The sequence below is a fragment of the Plecotus auritus genome, assembly GCF_963455305.1.
Source record: "Plecotus auritus genome assembly, chromosome: 1".
NCBI classification, from domain to species: domain Eukaryota; kingdom Metazoa; phylum Chordata; class Mammalia; order Chiroptera; family Vespertilionidae; genus Plecotus; species Plecotus auritus.
In genome coordinates this window covers 69,937,610-69,955,791 of record NC_137770.1, presented here as the reverse complement: position 1 = coordinate 69,955,791, position 18,182 = coordinate 69,937,610, and the positions used below count along the sequence as shown (strand labels likewise).

Genomic DNA, 18,182 nt, shown 5'->3' with positions numbered 1-18,182 from the left:
TTCCCTAGTGGAAGGGAGTCAGAGGATCCTGACTGCACTGAGCCCCAGTTCTGACTGCAGTGAACCCCAGTTCCAGGTGAGCCCCTGGGGACCCACGCTCTTGTGGGGGGAGTCTGGACTCTCGGGCGGAGACTCGGGAGCCGGGGAAGGCGGAGGACTGAAAGTGCGCACGCGCCAGTGCGCACAAAGGCTGTGGAAGTTGCCACAGGCTTTCCCTAGTGGAAGGGAGTCAGAGGATCCTGACTGCACTGAGCCCCAGTTCTGACTGCAGTGAACCCCAGTTCCAGGCGAGCCCCTGGGGACCCACGCTCTTGTGGGGGGAGTCTGGACTCTCAGGCGGAGACTCGAGCTGGGGAAGGCGGAGGACTGAAAGCGCACATGCGCGCAAGGGCAAGGCTGACAGGAAGCCAAGACTAAGACTCCACCCCATCCAAGCTGAGCACAGAGGCTATTGCAATTTGGCAAGTCTAATCCTATAAGGCTGTCTCCAGCACCGAACTTCTCCCAGCATAGACACAGCTGATCCTTACAGCCAACTGGCCCGGAGGTCAATTCTTCCCAGTGATACCAACAACAATAAAGACTTAATTACAACAAGGCTGTACACACAGTCCACAAAGGGGTGCACCAAGAGTGTCCACCTCAGGTTAACTGGGGAAGCAGACCCACTGGGCCATATTGAAAACCTAGCACAAATATCTACCTTACCAACTCAGGGAATCAGTGAAAATGCGGGGTCAAAGAATCAGATCACAAACGAAAGAAATGGAGGAAAACAAACGACTGGATATAGAATTCAAAACCACGGTTATAAGACTTTTTAAGAATATCCTAGAAAAGGCCGATAAATATAACGAGACCCTCGAAGATATGAAAAAGGACCAACTAGAAATTAAACATACACTGACTGAAATAAAAAATATTATACAGAGACCCAGAAACAGAATAGAGGAACACAAGAATCAAGTCAAAGAATTGAAATACAAAGAAGCAAAAAACACTCAACCGAAAAAGCAAAAAGCAAAAAAAAAAAATCCAAAAAGTTGAAGATAATGTAAGAAGACTCTGGGACAACTTCAAGCGTACCAACATCAGAATTATGGGGGTGCCAGAAGAAGAGAGAGAGCAAGATACTGAAAACCTATTTGAAGAAATAATGACCGAAAACTTCCCCCACCTGGTGAAAGAAATAGACTTACAAGTCCAGGAAGCCCACAGAACCCCAAACAAAAGGAATCCAAAGAGGACCACACCAAGACACATCATAATTAAAATGCCAAGAGCAAAAGACAAAGAGAGAATATTAAAAGCAGCAAGAGAAAAACAGTTAATTACCTACAAGGGAGCACCCATACGACTGTCAGCTGACTTTTCAACAGAAACTATGCAGGCCAGACGGGAGTGGCAAGAAATTTTCAATGTGATGAATAGCAAGAACCTACAACCAAGATTACTCTACCCAGCAAAGCTATCATTCAGAATTGAAGGGCAGATAAAGAGCTTCACAGATAAGAAAAAGCTGAAGGAGTTCATCACCACCAAACCAGTATTATATGAAATGCTGAAAGGTATTCTTAAAGAAGAGGAAGAAGAAAAAAGTAAGGAGAAAAATTATGAACAACAAATACATATCTATCAACAAGCGAACCTAAAAATCAAGTGAATTCAAAACCTGAGGAGCAGAATAATCTGGTGAATATAATAGAATCAGGGGCATAGAAAGGGAGTGGACTGATAATTCTCAGGGGGAAAGGGGTATGGGGGGTTCATGAAGAGAATGGACAAAAATCATACACCTATGGATGAGGACAGTGGGGGGGAGGTAAGGGCAGAAGGTGGGGTGGGAAATGGGTGGAGGGGAGCTATGGGGGAAAAAGGAGAAATAATTGTAATAATCTGAATAAAGATTTATTTAAAAAAAAAAAAAAGAAAACCAGCAGTACTTTATTGGGTCACACTAAATTTATAAATTAGCTAGGGAAGGAGTGATTTTTCTATTATTTTGAGTTGACCTACAATTAAACATCTTTTTTCCAAGTCTATTTTTGTATGTATTTGAAGTGCCTATCTTTTTAATTTATTATTCATGTTCTAGAAAGCATGGGAATGAAGGCAGAGATAGGGATACAAAACAAGAGTATTCTCCATACCTGCAGATGCCTGTGCTTGGGCATCAGTGTGGCGCTGGCAGACTCCACTCAAGAATTCACTTACTTGACGCAGGGAAAGGGCATTATGCAGTGTTTCTAGGGGGTAGATGGTAGGCACCATGGAGCACCCTTCAAATCCTGTTAGAAAAGAGATGGGCAAAGTCAATATTATTTCTGCCAGATATACCCCAACTGGCCAAGGAAGCATGGAGAGTCCCTGAGAGCCATCAGGAGAGTCGATGGCTTTTGGAGTGTGGGGAATCCAAGATTCTCACGAGAGGGAACTCTTTAGAGTCCCAACAGAAGTCTATTTCTGTCACCTTCAGATTTCCTAAAAAGTCTACCTGCTAAGGCCTCCAGGTGAATCAAATCACCTCTCATCCTACCTATGGAGAGCCTACAATGTCCCATGGAAAAATAAACAGAATCCTAATAGGGTAAATACCTACATTGCTCTTACACTTTCTGGGGGAATAAAACAAAAGTCCACAGGTAACGGGTGAAATTGTAGGTCTAAATGAGGTTAGGGAGGTCATGGAGCTGGAAAGAAATAGCAGATTTCAGGGTTCATGTATAAGAGAACCAGATTAAGGTGGAGGGCATGTAATCTGAGAAGGGGTTCATGCAGATTTAGAATATGGGTAGAAAGGCTAGAATATTTGGAAGCAAGCTGGAGAGCATGCAATACATATGGAGCTCAGCCCAGGAAAATCACATGCATGAATAGGCTGGGGAATGGAAGTTCTTTCTTGGTCATTTCCATCACATCAAAGGTTCTCCCTTCTGTTCTCACTGGAAGACCCCAGAAATAGACTTGTTAGGATTTTTTTATCCCATCAGGAAAATGAGGAAACTCCCTTAGGAGAAATAATAAATACTGATTCTCTGCTCTGAACCCAATAATTCCAATGTAGGTCCACCACTCTGAGTAGGATACAGGGCAAACCTAAATGTATAATCCTAATCCCAGGACCTATTGAAAAAATTTCCCCATTGGAGAACCAAGAAGCACACATCCCAACCACTTTTTCAGTCCCCAATCTTTCCCATGCCTCCTCTATGTCTCCCTAAATGAACTAAGAGTAGGGAGGACAGCAATATCTATGCAAGACGTAGCCTCCTGTTCACTAATGACTAAAACATCTAAAGAATTATACCTGATTATCTTCTAACCTCTGGCTCTTGTTTGCTTGTTTGCTTCAAGGATTCAACTGAGATCTCTGTGCCTCAATTTCCCCCTGTGTTCTAGTGGCAGGAGAGCAAGAGAGGTACAGTCTCTAGATCCTCAGAGCGGGTAGAAAAATGTTTGGATTTGAAGATGGTGGTAGTAGAAGTTATAGAGATAAGAACAGAATCCAGAGCAAGAAACTAACCCTGTACTGAATAGAATTGGGGACGGGTAGCATTAGGAGGCAGTGAGGAAGGAATGAGCAGCCAATGCTATAAGTACCAGGCAGTCTGGCCCCAATCCCATCCAAGCAACTAAAATGCAAGTCACATAACCTTAGGGTAAATAAAAGAAAGGAATAAGTGGGCTCTCCTGTCAGAAGTGCAATAAGCAAAGCAGTCAGTCTCAGCCAGGGTAGTGGCAGCAGCCAGCTTGGTGGCAGGGGGTACCGTAGAGGCACTCGGGGTCATCCTGGCCTGAGCGCAGCCAGTTCCGGAAGAGGCGCAGGTGGTAGGAGCACTGATGCAGGTGATGCGCCAGCGTGGCATCCAAGGAGACTGGCTGGCCCCCTGGGCAGTCAGAGGAAAAACGGCGCAGCAACCGGACCACAGGGTGCTGGTCATCCAGCAGCTCTGCAGGGGGTAGGGGTACCACGGCAGGAAGCACAAAGATAAAGAAAGAGAAGAGGGAGAGACAATGAGGGGGGCACTGACAGGCACAAGCATTACTGGGAAGTGGAGCCACTCAGCTCAAAAGTGAGCTGAGAAAGAAGCAGAGATGGTCAGAGCCACTGGGCATCTCTTGCAGGAAAGAAGAGGGTTGGCATCACACAGTAAGTCTAAAAGAAGGGGCTAGTGAGACCTCATCATACAGTAAGGCCCTCCCCTTTCTCAATGAACATAATTCAGTCAGTGGCAGACAGAAGTCACATCATTCTGGACGGGGTTAAGCTGGCTTTGGAGTTCTGTGGGAGCCCTGTCTAGAGGTCCAGTATCCCAGATCATTCTTGGACAAACTCTAGATAGGTCCCACTTCTCAGTCTAATATGTTTATGAGATTGGGATAGAGATAAAAAGATTCAAAGTCATTCAGAGAAGAAGGTCAAGAATGGTATAAGGTTATGAAGATAAAGTTTGAAGCTAAAAAGGCTCCTAAGGGCTCAGGGCAGGCTCTCTGGACCAGACTCTAAGATAGCCACAGATATGGCTGTTGTTAGACAGCTGGCATAGGAGACTGGCAGGAAAGCCTATGTAAAACAGAGCATTTAAAAAATGGAATCAATATGTGAAAATGCTATTACTGTCTAATCAACCTTTACTCTTGTTCAAATATATAGCCTCAAAAATGTTTGCATAAATCTCAGGACTTTGGAGATACTGTATCCATTACAGAAGCCAAAAGTTAGATAATTTTATATTTTCTTCCTACTGCTGGTGAGTTCAATTGCATTTTGTTCAGCTGCTCAGTGGAAAAGCTTCAGTCCTGAACCACTTATTATTTTATATGCTTGGCAAACTTTGTGGATATATGTGATTCAGCTGCAAAAGGTTGAAGATAGTGAAAGGCATGTAGAAGTCCCAGGAACAGTAGGGAAAAGATCCTGGGGAAAAGATATAGGGTCTTAAGACCTGATGATAGGATGTTGGTACAGCAAAGGTAGGATCAAAGTAGCTGAGGATGACTGCTCAGAACTCCCAGACCAGAACTTGTTACATGAGGTGAGCCCATGAAACTATGGTTTCCAGAGACCTTAGTTTGAATGTCAGGAGAGTTTTCAGCTCTATTCAAGCAATAACTGTACCAATGGTTAGACAGTTGTGTGGGTCCCTAGGCAATAAATGGATGTGGCAAATACAATTGGCGCACTCTGACATTCTGGATAAGAGTGAGCCACAGTCTCTTTTCCAACATTAGTTTACTTTGGTGAGTTCAGTGTGCAGTTTAGTAATGGGTCATATTTGTATACTTGACATAGTTAGGATGTGACCAAAGCTTATCAGGAATAGAGGCAATGAGGGCTGAGAGGTGTTCTCCCATCAAAGCAAGGAGACAGCATTCCCTTGCCTCTCTTCTAAAGCCAGGCCCAGTTTTTCTAGCTGTTATTTCAAAGCCAGACTTGTTGCCATGATGGGACAGTAGACTGGCACAATGTTGTGACTAATCTGCCATAAGCAATTGAAGGCAGCACATCCACTCTCTAATTGCTCAGTCAGTCAAGCAAGATTTGGCCATGGGGTAGAGCTCTCATATTGTCCAGAGGGCCAAATTAAATCCAGATAATTTTCAGCAAGAGATATAATAGGTCTAAATGTCTCCTATTGCCAAGAGTTAGATCCCAGATTCTGGTTCTCAAGCACTGTAGCCCCCAAGCTCAAGTATAAGAACAAAGGCCAGAAGACCCCTGAGAAACTGTGCAGGGTGTTGGAAGAGATCTTGAATTTGTCCTCCTGCACTATACCTGAATTTTCCAGGATTTTCTTCCTCTCCTCCTTTCGGTAGAATTAATTCTTCTTTTTTTCAACTGATGAGGCTGCTAACCAAGGCTTCAGGGAATTAGAGGTATATAGGTTTGAGGATCTGCTTTATGAATTTGGATCTTTTCTGCTAGAGCCTAAGAATTAGGAGATCTATAATTTAACTCAGATTTCAGGGGCCCAAGTTCCTGGTACTACATTCTGTACCCTAAGAAACATGTCTCCATGTCCAAGTCCCAGGCTGTGAGGTTGGGGTTGGTACAGAGGTTCTACTCTGGAGAAGATTGTGGCACATGAAGGCCAAAGAGCATGAAGCTAAATGTTAAGGTACAGCCATGCCACTCTTAATAGAGAGTTCCTGTCACAGGCACAAATGGGAGCTTGGGTGGGGGTATAACAGGTATAAGCTAGTCAAGTTGGGGAGATTTGAGCAGTGCCTAGTGGAGATACATGGCCTAACAAGGCTAAAATCTAGCAGCTGCCACTGGCTGAGAAACAGAGAGGATCAGTACCTGGAGGATTTTCCAGCCAGAAAGCCAGGCTAAGTTTACCTCCCTCAGAAAATCTTAGCACTTGGACAGAAGAAAACTTTATATAACAAAACTAGATTTATCTTGAAGACAAGAGACACTGCACAAGAAACTAAAGATATAAACAACAGATTCCAGATTTAGCTTTCTGAGGTAGCACATGGCTTAGTGTGGTCTTTGCTAGCTTTCCACCATGGCGTCCCATGGTCAGGGCCAAAAGCTGCAGGTGATGGTGCAGCCCATCAACCTCATCTTCAGATACTTGCAAAACAGATCTCAGATTCAGGTATCGCTTTTTGAGCAAGTGTTTATGTGGATAGAGGGCTGCATCATTGGTTTTGATGAATATATGAACCTCACATTAGATGATGTAGAAGAGATTCATTCTAAAAAAAAACGTCAACAACTAGGTCGGATCACGCTAAAAGGAGATATTACTCTGCTCTAAAGTGTCTCCAACTATAAATGACTAACAAAGTAAGAAATTGTTGAGGAGCAATTTGTGTCTTGTAGGTGTCCTTTGTTGGGAGTATAGTTAAACATTAATATTGCTTTCATTACCCTTATATTATTGCCAGATGACAATAAATGCTGTAGAATTGTTTTTATTAAAAAAATTACATTGCTCAGTTGGTTGGAGCATCATCCGGTACACCAAAAAATGGTGGGTTCAATTCCTGGTCAAGGCACATACCCAGGTTGTGAGTTTGATCCCAGTCAGGGTACATGTGGGAGGCAAACAATTGATGTTTCTCTCTCACATTGATGTTTCTCTCTTTCTCTCTCTCTTTCTCTTTCTCTCTCTCTCCTTCCTTCTCTCTAAAATAAATTTAAAAAGAAATAAAAGATAAAACAGGGAATAAGCCCTGGGGTTCTCCTGCCATACCCTACAAAGAGAGCATAGCCTTTCAGTTTTTGGTCTCCCATCTTAGTGTGGGTAGACCCAGTTCTTCAATATTCTTGAAATATTATTATATTATTCATTCCTAAGTTCCCCTAGAATCCCAGTAGACATCTCAACTCATCACTTCAAGCTTGAGACAGCAGTACCATAGGTAGGCTATGGCTACATGGAAATCACATGTAAAAACTCGAGGTATAATTCTTTTTTCTTTACCTACTATCTCCTACTCCTTTCTTTTTCTCTTTTTTTCCCAGAATAATCTGGGCTCCTGTTTTCTACGCCCAGGACCTAGGTTAGTAGTAACATAAAGCAGATGTCAGGAGCACAAGAACCACACCAAGTACACATAATGGTAGGATACAGGAATATGGAGATGGGAAACTATATACTCAAGACCAATGTCCTTATAGGTAGGTTTGGGAGCTGGGAACTGCAGCATTGCTCCTGAGGGAAACAAACTAGGGATCCACTCCAACAAAAGAGTTGGGGGAAAAAATAGGAAGATAAAAATTACATAAGCTGAGTTCTGGGGTTGGGGCTGGAGAGAAGAAATAAGGATAATATAGAAAATACTATTTTCTTCTTAAGATGGGGAACCATTATCATGTTTGTACAAAGCCCAGCAGTCATGTGATGGGGAAGAGAGAGGTTGAATGATTTGGTGATGCTGCTGAAAAAAGTGACACAGTGGTGATGATGGTGACCATGGAAGTAATACCCTGAGTTGCTACAGGGATAGGGCAGCCAGGCTGCAGCCAAGGCTAAGGTTTGTCACACAAGGGATATGTCCCAAGAGGGACACTTAGTGAGTGTTTCATTCAGAGACAGCAGGGTGTTGACACAGTGGTAGGAGAGGAACAACCAGTGTCAGAACTCAGAGGTTAAGTGTCTGGAGGTGACATGGCGATGATGAATGACACTGAATCAGAAGCAAACGTACCGTTAGTCGGATGCTTTGCAAACGACACAGAAAATCGTTTTACGGCCGGGACAAACAAGAACTCTGGGGAGAAAAGACATCATGGGGATTATACCCACACCTGTCCCCATCCTCTGCTCTGGAATTTGCCAGTAATATACTCTATTCTATACAGTTAGTATATGACCTGCTCCCACCCCCACCCTTAGATTCCTGACTACCACATTTCAATTTTTTTCCCTTTGGTATCTCCTTAGGAATCCATGTGTCATCTCTACCACAATACAGCCCTACAAACAACTCTAATTTCACCACCACATCCTCTTTTTCATCATTTAGAAATAAAATATTTGTAGAAACTTTCATCCCTTCCCCCAGTCTCTTTCCATATCATCTTTCCAGCCTTTGCTAAGCAACTTCCCCATCCCTGATTTCCAGTATTTTAATCAAGGCTCCACTACATTCTTCCTGATCATCCTCCTTTGTTCTTACCCCTATATACCAGAATCCAGGAAAGAATACAGAGGTGGAGTAAACTGATGTAGCAGGGCTGTATGTGGGAGATTATGAAGGGTTAAGCATAAATAAGTAATACTTGTATGGTAAGAGAGAGTGCAAATGGAGGTGCATGAGGCCTTGGTTCCTTCTCCCCTCTATAACTGATTAATAAACTTGTTATAAGGCCAGCATCAATGCCATCTTAAGCATGAATAGTACTTGAACTGTGTCCTTGCTGGAGGACAAATGAAGAAAAGAGTTGCTCCCCCAAACCCACCCACATACCATCTCGATGCTTCAGACTGGCAGGTGGTAGCTTTTTGCCATGGCTGCGGGCGTAGTCCTGAAGATTCGGGGCGCTGGAGGAGCCACCCAGCACTGTGGTGCTGAATAGCCCTGTGCACTGTGAGCCTGCAAGGCCGGGAGTACATTAGTAGCCACGCAAAGCTGCAATTACCACATAGAAGTACACACAATGTCACATGACAACATCAAGATACACACACAGCCATTCAGAACCACCATCTTGTGGCTACTACACGCAGCCACAAACAGCTTTCACTACTTTCATAGCTATACTGAGCAAGCAAAGTAGGGATTCTCCTGAAGATCTACATGGCTGATACAAGGGACCACTACAATGCAGGGTTAGTGATATTAGGGGACTCAAAGCTACTGAAAGAGGTAGACTATGCTTTCCACATAGCTCTTAGGAATGCTAAAAGAATAGGCAATCACTCGATATATCCTTAGATTTGATTCTGTGTTCCTTACTCTGGATATAAGGTTCAAAGAACCCAGATATCTAATCCCTTATAGGTTTAAAAGTAAAGAACTTTGATTGAAACTGGAGACTAAGTTTTCAGCACTCAGCTCAAATCCCAAGTTCTCATAAGTTCCAATTTTTCCTAAGTTTTTCATCTAACATTCCCTCCCTTCTATCTCCATTTAGGCCTTTTTACCTTTCCCAAGAAAGAAAGTATGAGATTCACTGAATTTTTAAAGCTAAAAGGGACTCCAAAAATTATCCAGTTCGACCTTCTCATTTTACAGATGAAGACACTAAGATTCAAAAGGGACCTCATTTGCTCATGATCATATAGTTTGTTAGGAGCTAAGCTGGACTAAAATCCAGATCTCATGACTCCGAGGATCAACTGTGTTCAATTAGGGAAAAAAAAGTTATTTCATCAAGAAGAAACAGGTTGTTTCTGAAGTGAAGATGGACACAAATTGAAAGGCATGTGAAATGTCAGGTGATTATGTGTATGGTATGCCTACTATGTGCTGAGCACCCTACTAAGGAGGACCTAGTGAGCAGGAAACAACAAAAAAAGATGATTTTTCCTGCTCTCAAAAGTTTGTCTTTTAAGCCCTATGCTCAAAATCAGATGTCCAAAGAAATCTAAGAGAACTCTACTGCCAATCAGAGAAGTAAATAACTTGAAAAATCTCTGAAACAAATAAATCAAGTCAGTCATTGTCCCAAATATCTGATCAAGAGTGGTATTGGGACTCGTTGTCCCTTCTCCTACTATATATAGCCCATGAGGACAGAGTGGGAAGGAAGAGACAAGACTAACACCCAAGTTTGTGGCATTTGCCCCTCTACTTCTAAATCCATCTTGGACAAGACCCTGGGTTTGGCTTGAGAACTTAACATTCATAGGAAAGATGAATAAAGTAGGGAGGAGGTCAGTTTCTTTTGATCACACAAAGCAGGGGCCATAGTTTCAGGGGTCCCAGAATTTTGGGGTCACCACATAAATTAAGAAAACTCAGATATCTGATAATCTCCACCCTTGAATTCAGGACTGCTCTTCTATGCAGCAACTTCTAACTTTTGTTCTCAAACAGGCTCTAGAATGAGGTTTCAGAAAGTAATAAGGGTTGCTAAATTGTCTGTTTTTCTTCAGAGAAGCTGAAACTAGCTGGCTTTGTCCCGACCACCCGAAGCTTTTTTATTTCCTCTACTAAATAATTTTCTGGTGCAGTCCTGCCATCCTGTCCTGCTCAGTCCTTGGATCATCTCAGAGGGTAGTCTCCACCTTACCAACACCATCTGTCGATTACCATGTAGATACCTCTGCCTTGTTCATGACAGCACTCCCACTTAACTGCGCCAGACACACCTATCCTCTTTTCAAGCCTACCTGAAATCTATTCTTTACTGGGACTTCTGGGATGAGAAGTCTGTATCATAGATCTATACATCTGTCATTTATTTTTCATGACCCAAACCATCTATCTCATTTCAGGAATCTAGAAGGCAACCTACTTCCATAAAATTAGCCTGGAAAGTTACCAAAATTTTTCTCTGCTTGTCCAAATGCTGACTGTGTTGGGGCCAAGAAATTGGCTGCCAAAAAGAAAGGTAACAGAAAAACCAAAGGAGCTAAATGAAGAGAATACAGGACAAGATAGAAAGAGCCAGGGGACCAAGCCCATACCCCACACAATTATCGCTAACTGCTATTTTAGTTACTGATTCACAAGGCACTGTGTTCAAAGATAGCCCCTCCCAAGGACCACTCCCCACTCCCAAAGAATACAATACCCTCTGAGGCTTGGTCCTTCCTGCAGTCTGTGTTCTGAGGAAAGGTTGAATGATGTTCTCCACCCCTCTCCAGGAATCAAAAAAAATCAAGAGACATTCCCTCAAATTCCTGAGAGAAGCCTCTGCCACTATACCAGTCTCAGATTTGTCCCTCAATTTTCAGGAAGGAAAAAACATTACAGGATTAGGAGAGATGATGGAGAGGGCATGGAGGTAGGAAGGGCCAGAGCAAGGATATAATAAACATAGATCTCAGAGAAAGACATGGCACAATTCTCCAAATGAGGAATATGACACTTATAGGGTTCATGAGTACCTCTATTTATAGCTCTGTCTCTGATAACTCTGAAGATTCAGAGTCTCCATGGCCCCTTAAGGTCTGGACTAGACTGGAGGGACAGATAAGGAATGAGAGGAGAAGCCAGAAAATTCCCTTCAGCCAGAGAAAGGGGGATTGATATAGAAAACCAGAAGACAAACACCTTCCTGGAATGGAAATAGTCATCTGGGATCAAAGTTCACATCTAACTATGGCTTCTCCAAATTCATCCTCCCTAGCCCCACCAGACAATTCTACTGACTGGATAACCCCAATTCCCAGAATAAAACTCTGAAGAACAAACAGACACCCTTTCCCAACAACAGGTGAGAGAAGCTGAAAAACCATACCTAGGCCACTCTGCTTCATCTCCGTAGGTGGCCGTGAAGACAAAAAGAGCCGGTAGCCACCAGGCCTGGAAGATGAAGTCTCAGAAAGCACCTGGAGAAAAAGGACTCTATGTTACCATTTGCCACTTCAACTCAGCAGATCCTGAATTCCTGCCCCTACAAAGCGAAGCAATGTCAGAAAGTTTGGAATAACCAAAGGATTTTTTAAGGAGGAAGAAGAAGAAAATGAAACAGAGTGTAGTTTGCAGAGCAAAAGGAAACTGTCCAGAGAATCCTTCTATACTAGAAGGCACGTCTAATTCCAAGATGTCTGTGCCCCTAGCCCTCCCATCCCAAATCTGAGAAATCATGATTCAACCATTCTCAGTTCTCAGCAGAGCAGGGTTCCTTAATATTATCTATCTCTCTGCAGGACTCAGCAAGCCAATGACAATAGCTCAGCTACAATAAAAAATAAAGTCTGGCCCTCTCTTCTTTCCACAAAACAGCTGTGACTATGAAAACTATACTCAGTCTCTTATCTGAACCAAGAAGCCCGCCCCTCCACTTTTAGAGACATGAAACTGATTTCTAAAAATCCCACAAGGGTCCAATCATACAACCCCCCACATACATATACCCACCCCAACCCCAACAGTGTTCTGAATCCCTAAATCCCAAAAGGCAAAGACAGAGGCAGAAAAGGAAGATGAAGTAGGGAGGAACACCTGTGTGCAGGACGCCAGGTGAGTGGTGGACACAGCCCGGGGCTGTAGGCTGATGGCTGGGGAAGGCCGGGGGAGGTCTCCTGACCTCCTGCGGCGCCGTCCCCGCAAGGGGATCAGGTCCAGGTTCCCTGTGCACTGCATGTTCATGACCTGAAATCAGACCGGGTGGAAAGCCGGTCAAGGCTCCTTTAACCCCCAGGCTCCCGAAAGCCCCAGTGCCTATTGGGCAGACCTAATTATAGGGCTGGAGAAAATGAAGGTCACAGATTTTGTATTCTAAAATAGTCCAAAACAAGAGGAAAAGAAGGGATGGGGGATGTTTGTAATTGATAGGGATAATATAGAACAAGGAGAGGATATATTAATATTAAAAGGCTGTGTGACCAAGGAGAAGACAGATTTTCTTCAAATCGAAGGAGCACATCTTGGGCAACCATTATCCTGAATAAGCTACACTGATAATTGAAAGAAAGAAATGTGATCACAACAGGAAGCTTCCTATAGGCCTGAAAGAAATGTCAATCGCATCAAACCTGAGATGATATACAGAGGGCTCTGCCTTTCCTATGTCTCTTAACTGCTTAAACCAGAAGGAAAAGGGGGTAAAGTACAACAGTGCCAGAGACACTGCAGACTATGAATGGGAAGACTTTTAGAGGTGGAGGAGCAGTTTATTGATGAAAGATTATGTCATTCTATCCATTTGATCTATTCACATGCATCTGAAGGGTACTAGTGTACCATGGATACTAAGTTAACTCACACCTCTGAGAGAAAATGATGCATACCACACCCAAAGAAACTGAGTATTCACAACTTCAAATCCACTTTAAAATCTTCAGGAAGAAAAGGATGAGTCCAGAACACAGACTAGTTTGTCTTCTCATGTTTCTCCAAAATCTTAACTGAAAATCTCTTGCTAAACCTACGTAAGCTAGTTATAGATTCGTCTGAGATATCCCTAAAATGGAAAGACCAATTCCTTTAAGACAGAGCTGGCACATAGACAGGTGAACAGATTCATCTATCAAAACAGGACTCAAATCAGACAGTCAGAGTCCCTGAAACCCGGATAAATTATGGAGTCAAAAAGAGTGTAACAGGGCCAAAAAGGAAAAGAATCTTTCCATGAGAAACAGACCAAAACCCCAGAAAGGTTAGCTAGATACATGTGAGATTTACAACAGTTCCTTCCTCTAGGCTACAGAACTAGAACCAGGACTAGAGACAAACTCCAAGAATAGCAGAACACAGGCCCATGGCCATAAGCCTGCTCATTAGAACAAGGGGAACACAGATTTCAGACTTGATTCCCTTTCTAGTATGAGAGTACAGATAATCCTAAAGGGATTAATTTTTAAAAAAATATGTTTTTACTGATTTCAGAGAGAGGAAGGGAGAGGGAGAGATAGATAGAAGAAACATCGATGAGAGAGAAACATCAATGGTTCCTTACTGCATGCCCCCTACTAGGGATCAACCCTGCAATCGGGCATGTGTTCTAATCAGGAATTGAAGAGTGACTTCCTGGTTCATGGGCTGATGCTCAATGAACTGAGCCACACCGGCCGGACTAAAAGGATTAATTTAAAGTACCACATATTTGCTCCTGTTGAGCTATAATTTTTACCCTAGGCAAAAAAGAGATGGAGAGGGCCTAGCCTTTAATATCAATTGCATTGTTATCATAGTAAGTACTATTTACTGAGCATCTATAAGGTGGATATTACTTATACTTTATAGATGAAAAAAACTGAGGCTTGGAGAAGTTAATTGTCAACGGTCACACAGCTTCTAAGTATTGGACTGCAATTTTAGACCAGAGTTCATACTGTTTCTACTAGATTTCCTTCTAAAGAATGCCTTTTTACCTTCATCCAGAGGCCTCCTCCTCATGCTCATCTCTTAAAATCCTTCTCTCTCAGGTACCTCTCACTGGCATCTCTTTAACCTCAGAAGTAGTAATCAGTTTAAAGGAGCATTATTGGGAGACTGGCTTTGAAAAAGAGATTAAGTAAAACATATCCAACAGGGGTAGGAGGACTCTGCTTAAGGTCCCAAGAATCATCCCTCAAGGGGATTCAGGGGATTCATGGATATTGTCCTATGAGCACTTCACCACTTCTTTCTCCCAAGCCCCTCCCATTACCTCCATGGAGCCAGCTTTTCGGTTACGAATGAGGGGTGATCTCCTTGGGAGGCCAGGACCCTCAGAGGGCTGGGGTGAAGTCTGCAATGCACGGTCTGGCTCATCTGATGCCTTCCTTGGGCACAGGTTCTCCATGCTGCCCTGGTCGGTTTTCATCTCCTCATTCTATGCAACAATAGGCACAGGAGACATATTAATGGTTTCCAGGCTCCTGATCTCAGACTTCCCAAACCTTTTACCTCACTGTACTGTTTCCCAACCACTTGGTTCCTAAATCCTCCAGTCCCAAATCCCAGCACTCTGACCCACCTCAGAAGAGGCTGGACGGAATCCATAGCCAGTTGGTGCACTGCCTTCTTCCTCGACACCTTTCACTCCAGGGCTGAAGTGCAGCTCCACGTGAAATCGTTCCTCTGATAAGGGATCCTATGGGGGATCATCAAATGAATGGGCAGTTGGAGGAGTTGGATATGGTGGTGGGAGACCAAGGCAGAGACAATAGAAAGGAATTCAAGAGAAGATATCCTCCCAGGGCTGAGATTTCAGTGTCTTACTTCACTCTGGAGCTGGTTTATTAGAGCTTTCCTTTAACTATAGTCCAGAGTTACCTACAGGATTCTCATTCCCTCACTTCTACTGTTTGAGATTAACCGCTTGGCATGACTTTCTAACTTCCACTTCTATGGCTCTCCCAATCCATCTCCCACAATAATTCAGCTTTGCTGCAGTGCATATAGCAGGACATTTAAAGATATCTTTGTACAGCCAGATGAAGGTATATATATAACAATTTTTGAGAAAAAAAAGAATCATTATAACATGTCCCAAATTCTATACTCTCCCTAATACCAGCGCTATGTTCTGTGGTATCTCTCTGGCTCAACAACATCCCAAAACACCTTTTCTTTTCCAATAGGAACCTCTAGATGCTCTGTGTCCCGTTGTACCTAGGTGCCACACCTGGATGGATTCGACAAATTCTAAGGCTAAAAAAGTTTTTTCCTAAAAGAGGATGGAGGAGAAAGAAGGGGCCCTCTCCTCATCCCATCCCATTAGCTCCTCACCTGTGTGTTGTCCTCATAGAGCATGATGACAATCTGGGTCATGTAGTTGAGCTCCGAGATGGCACTAAGGTAAGCCAAAGCTCGCTGCCATTGTGCATCCTTGGTTTCCTACCGAACACAAGAAGAAGTAAGGCAATGCTTGCCAAGGGAGTCTGGGGATGGGCAGGGGGACAAGGAGAACAGAGAAAGCTTGCAGAAAAAAAGAAAAGAAAAAAAAAAAAAAACCATGAGGATGAGAGTAAAAGAATGCTGAAAAAAGATGTTCATAGGCTGAAGGAAGAAGAAAGATCCTTACATCAAGAAGTCCCCCGTAACGGAAGACATTGAGTAGGGAGTGGACATGGCTTTCACTGGTGAAATAGAGACGTGTTCGAACGTGGCGGCCTGGGGAGAGCACTCCTCGGGAATACCTGAGGTAATAGCTAAGTCATTCACACCATCAAATAATCCGGAATCTTCCCACCCCTCCTCCACAAACTTCCTCCTCCCCCTCAAAGACTTCTTCTCTCCTTTCCATCCCAGTATCCCTTCCTTCTATTCTTGGTTCCCCAAGCTGTCCCAGTCTGGATTCCCCTAATGGCTCCCCTGACATGCCCCTCCCTCCATCCAGTACCCCTCCCAGCCCTCCCTCACAGGGGATGCAGCTTGTTGACAGACTCATCCTCGTGGGTTCTCTGCAGGTCAAGTAGTATCTTCCGCAACAGTGGAAGACAGAAGCCCACGGCAATTTCCAGTTTCTCCTCCCGACTGATCCCGTACTCCTAGGGGCCATAGGCCAGGAATAAGTACCTCAATGAATCCTGTCTTCCTCTTGCCTCATATTCTCAGGCTCAAGATCATGCTTGTCTTCACCTCAGGTCTAGGGCTTCTTTCATCTCCACCATATTCCCCCTCTCCAGGTTTCTCCTCAGTTAGTCTGTTATACTTACTCAGAGCCAGAGTAGACCCTGAGAATTGTAGCAACTCAACTAATTCCTTCTCTAAGTTTCCTTCCTCTGGTTCCGATACCACCCCTCCTTTCTACCTTTTCTCTCCTTTCCTACCCAATGCCCCTATCCCCAGGTTAGACCCCTTCTATGAGACACACCTGGGGAATGACCACATCAGCCAATGCCTTAGAGAGACGTAGCAACTCTGCTGTGCCTTGAAGTCCCAGACTCGCATTGTGCTGCACATCATACTTGACACAGTCATAGATGTCAGGGATCTTACTGATATCATAGCGTCCACTCTTCTGTCGAAAGTCACGCTCCAGCTTGCTCCAACGCTGTAGCATTAGCTCTAGTGTCTCACTGTGGTAGAGTTGCACGTCTGGAAGGAAGACAGACAGTCAGAGAAGCCAAGACTTACCTCTAACAAAAGATCCTAACAAATCTGAAGCAGAACTAGAGAGATGTGGATGTCTTGTCATTTAGGAGAGAGGACACAGGAGTATCTGAGGAACCCATCCATACCTAAAACCTTGAAGGGAAGATAGTATTCATACCCACCTACAGATTTGGGGTCCTGCATCCGTTCCTGGATCTGGTGAGTAAGGTTTTCAATCAGGGCAAATACCTGATCACAGACCTTTACAGGATTCTGAATGACAGCAATGGAGTTGAATAGTGAAGTGCTTCCAGTTGGAGCCAGCTGTGGGGAATAGAGAGATGAACAGCAAGCTAGGCTAAGTGCCAATTGCCCAGATTCTTGTGAACTTATTACAGAGATTGCCTGTAAATAATATGTTTGTTGAATCACTCCAATGAGCACTCTTAAGCTACTGGGCATACCAGGCATTCTAGAGCCTTCAGACGAGGGAACTGCTCTTTCACATAGTCATTTATGAAGGGTTGATCTTAAAAGTCTTGGAGTCCAGAGAAAATAAAATAGACCTAGGTTCTTTTCTTAGGGGTTCTAAAAACACACATGGAAAATGGTGGGGAATAAAGATGAAGCCCAAATCCCTCAAAATCTTCACAGAATGTTTTCATGAGTGGGTAGTAAAGATAATATCTCACTAGAGGCCCGATGCACAAAATTCGTGCATGGGTAGGGTCCCTGGGCCTGGCTGGAGATCAGGGCCGATCAGCAGGGCGATCAGGGGGGGCCCCTGCTGGAACCCACCTTGGCCACCTGGCACCGCCCACTCGCTGGCCCTGTCCCCTGCTGCTGCCGGTCGCCTCCCACAGAGGTGAGGAGACCGGCAGGGCGATTGGGGGCTCCCCCACTGGCACCCTGGGGCCTGCGGGCTGGGGGAAGCTCCTTCATTGAGTGTCTGCCCCCTGGTGATCAGTGCGCGTCATAGCGACCAGTCATTCTGCCATTCGGTCAATTTGCATATTAGGCTTTTATTATATAGGATTCCTCTAAACAAGATGACAGCTTGAACCCAGAGTAGAGGTGCTGCCTCT

General features: G+C 44.0%; 2 protein-coding genes across 30 annotated transcripts in view; one reads left to right on the top strand and one right to left on the bottom strand.

Annotated features, from left to right (window-relative positions):
* Nucleotides 1-18,182, bottom strand: part of PPIP5K1 (diphosphoinositol pentakisphosphate kinase 1) — a 48,494-nt gene that overhangs the window by 17,304 nt on the left and 13,008 nt on the right. For 8 of the 29 annotated variants that reach the window (XM_080647858.1, XM_080647835.1, XM_080647836.1 and 5 more), the window contains 13 exons: nucleotides 17,280-17,421; nucleotides 16,877-17,100; nucleotides 16,423-16,550; nucleotides 16,085-16,199; nucleotides 15,790-15,897; nucleotides 15,035-15,151; nucleotides 14,726-14,890; nucleotides 12,577-12,726; nucleotides 11,870-11,960; nucleotides 8,929-9,054; nucleotides 8,167-8,229; nucleotides 3,768-3,950; nucleotides 2,151-2,288 (listed from right to left, as the gene is read on the bottom strand). In XM_080647858.1, coding sequence (XP_080503984.1) covers nucleotides 2,151-2,288; nucleotides 3,768-3,950; nucleotides 8,167-8,229; nucleotides 8,929-9,054; nucleotides 11,870-11,960; nucleotides 12,577-12,726; nucleotides 14,726-14,890; nucleotides 15,035-15,151; nucleotides 15,790-15,897; nucleotides 16,085-16,199; nucleotides 16,423-16,550; nucleotides 16,877-17,100; nucleotides 17,280-17,421 — 1,750 coding nt within the window. The remainder of the gene's footprint in view (nucleotides 1-2,150; nucleotides 2,289-3,767; nucleotides 3,951-8,166; nucleotides 8,230-8,928; nucleotides 9,055-11,869; nucleotides 11,961-12,576; nucleotides 12,727-14,725; nucleotides 14,891-15,034; nucleotides 15,152-15,789; nucleotides 15,898-16,084; nucleotides 16,200-16,422; nucleotides 16,551-16,876; nucleotides 17,101-17,279; nucleotides 17,422-18,182) is intronic. The other 21 variants (XM_080647853.1, XM_080647849.1, XM_080647850.1 and 18 more) reach the window with 11 other exon arrangements.
* On the top strand, nucleotides 6,516-6,770 carry LOC308237417 (small nuclear ribonucleoprotein E-like; the record flags this gene model as incomplete). Its single annotated transcript, XM_080648087.1, has 1 exon — nucleotides 6,516-6,770. The coding sequence occupies one exon, from the start codon at nucleotides 6,516-6,518 to the stop codon at nucleotides 6,768-6,770; it is 255 nt and encodes an 84-aa protein (XP_080504213.1).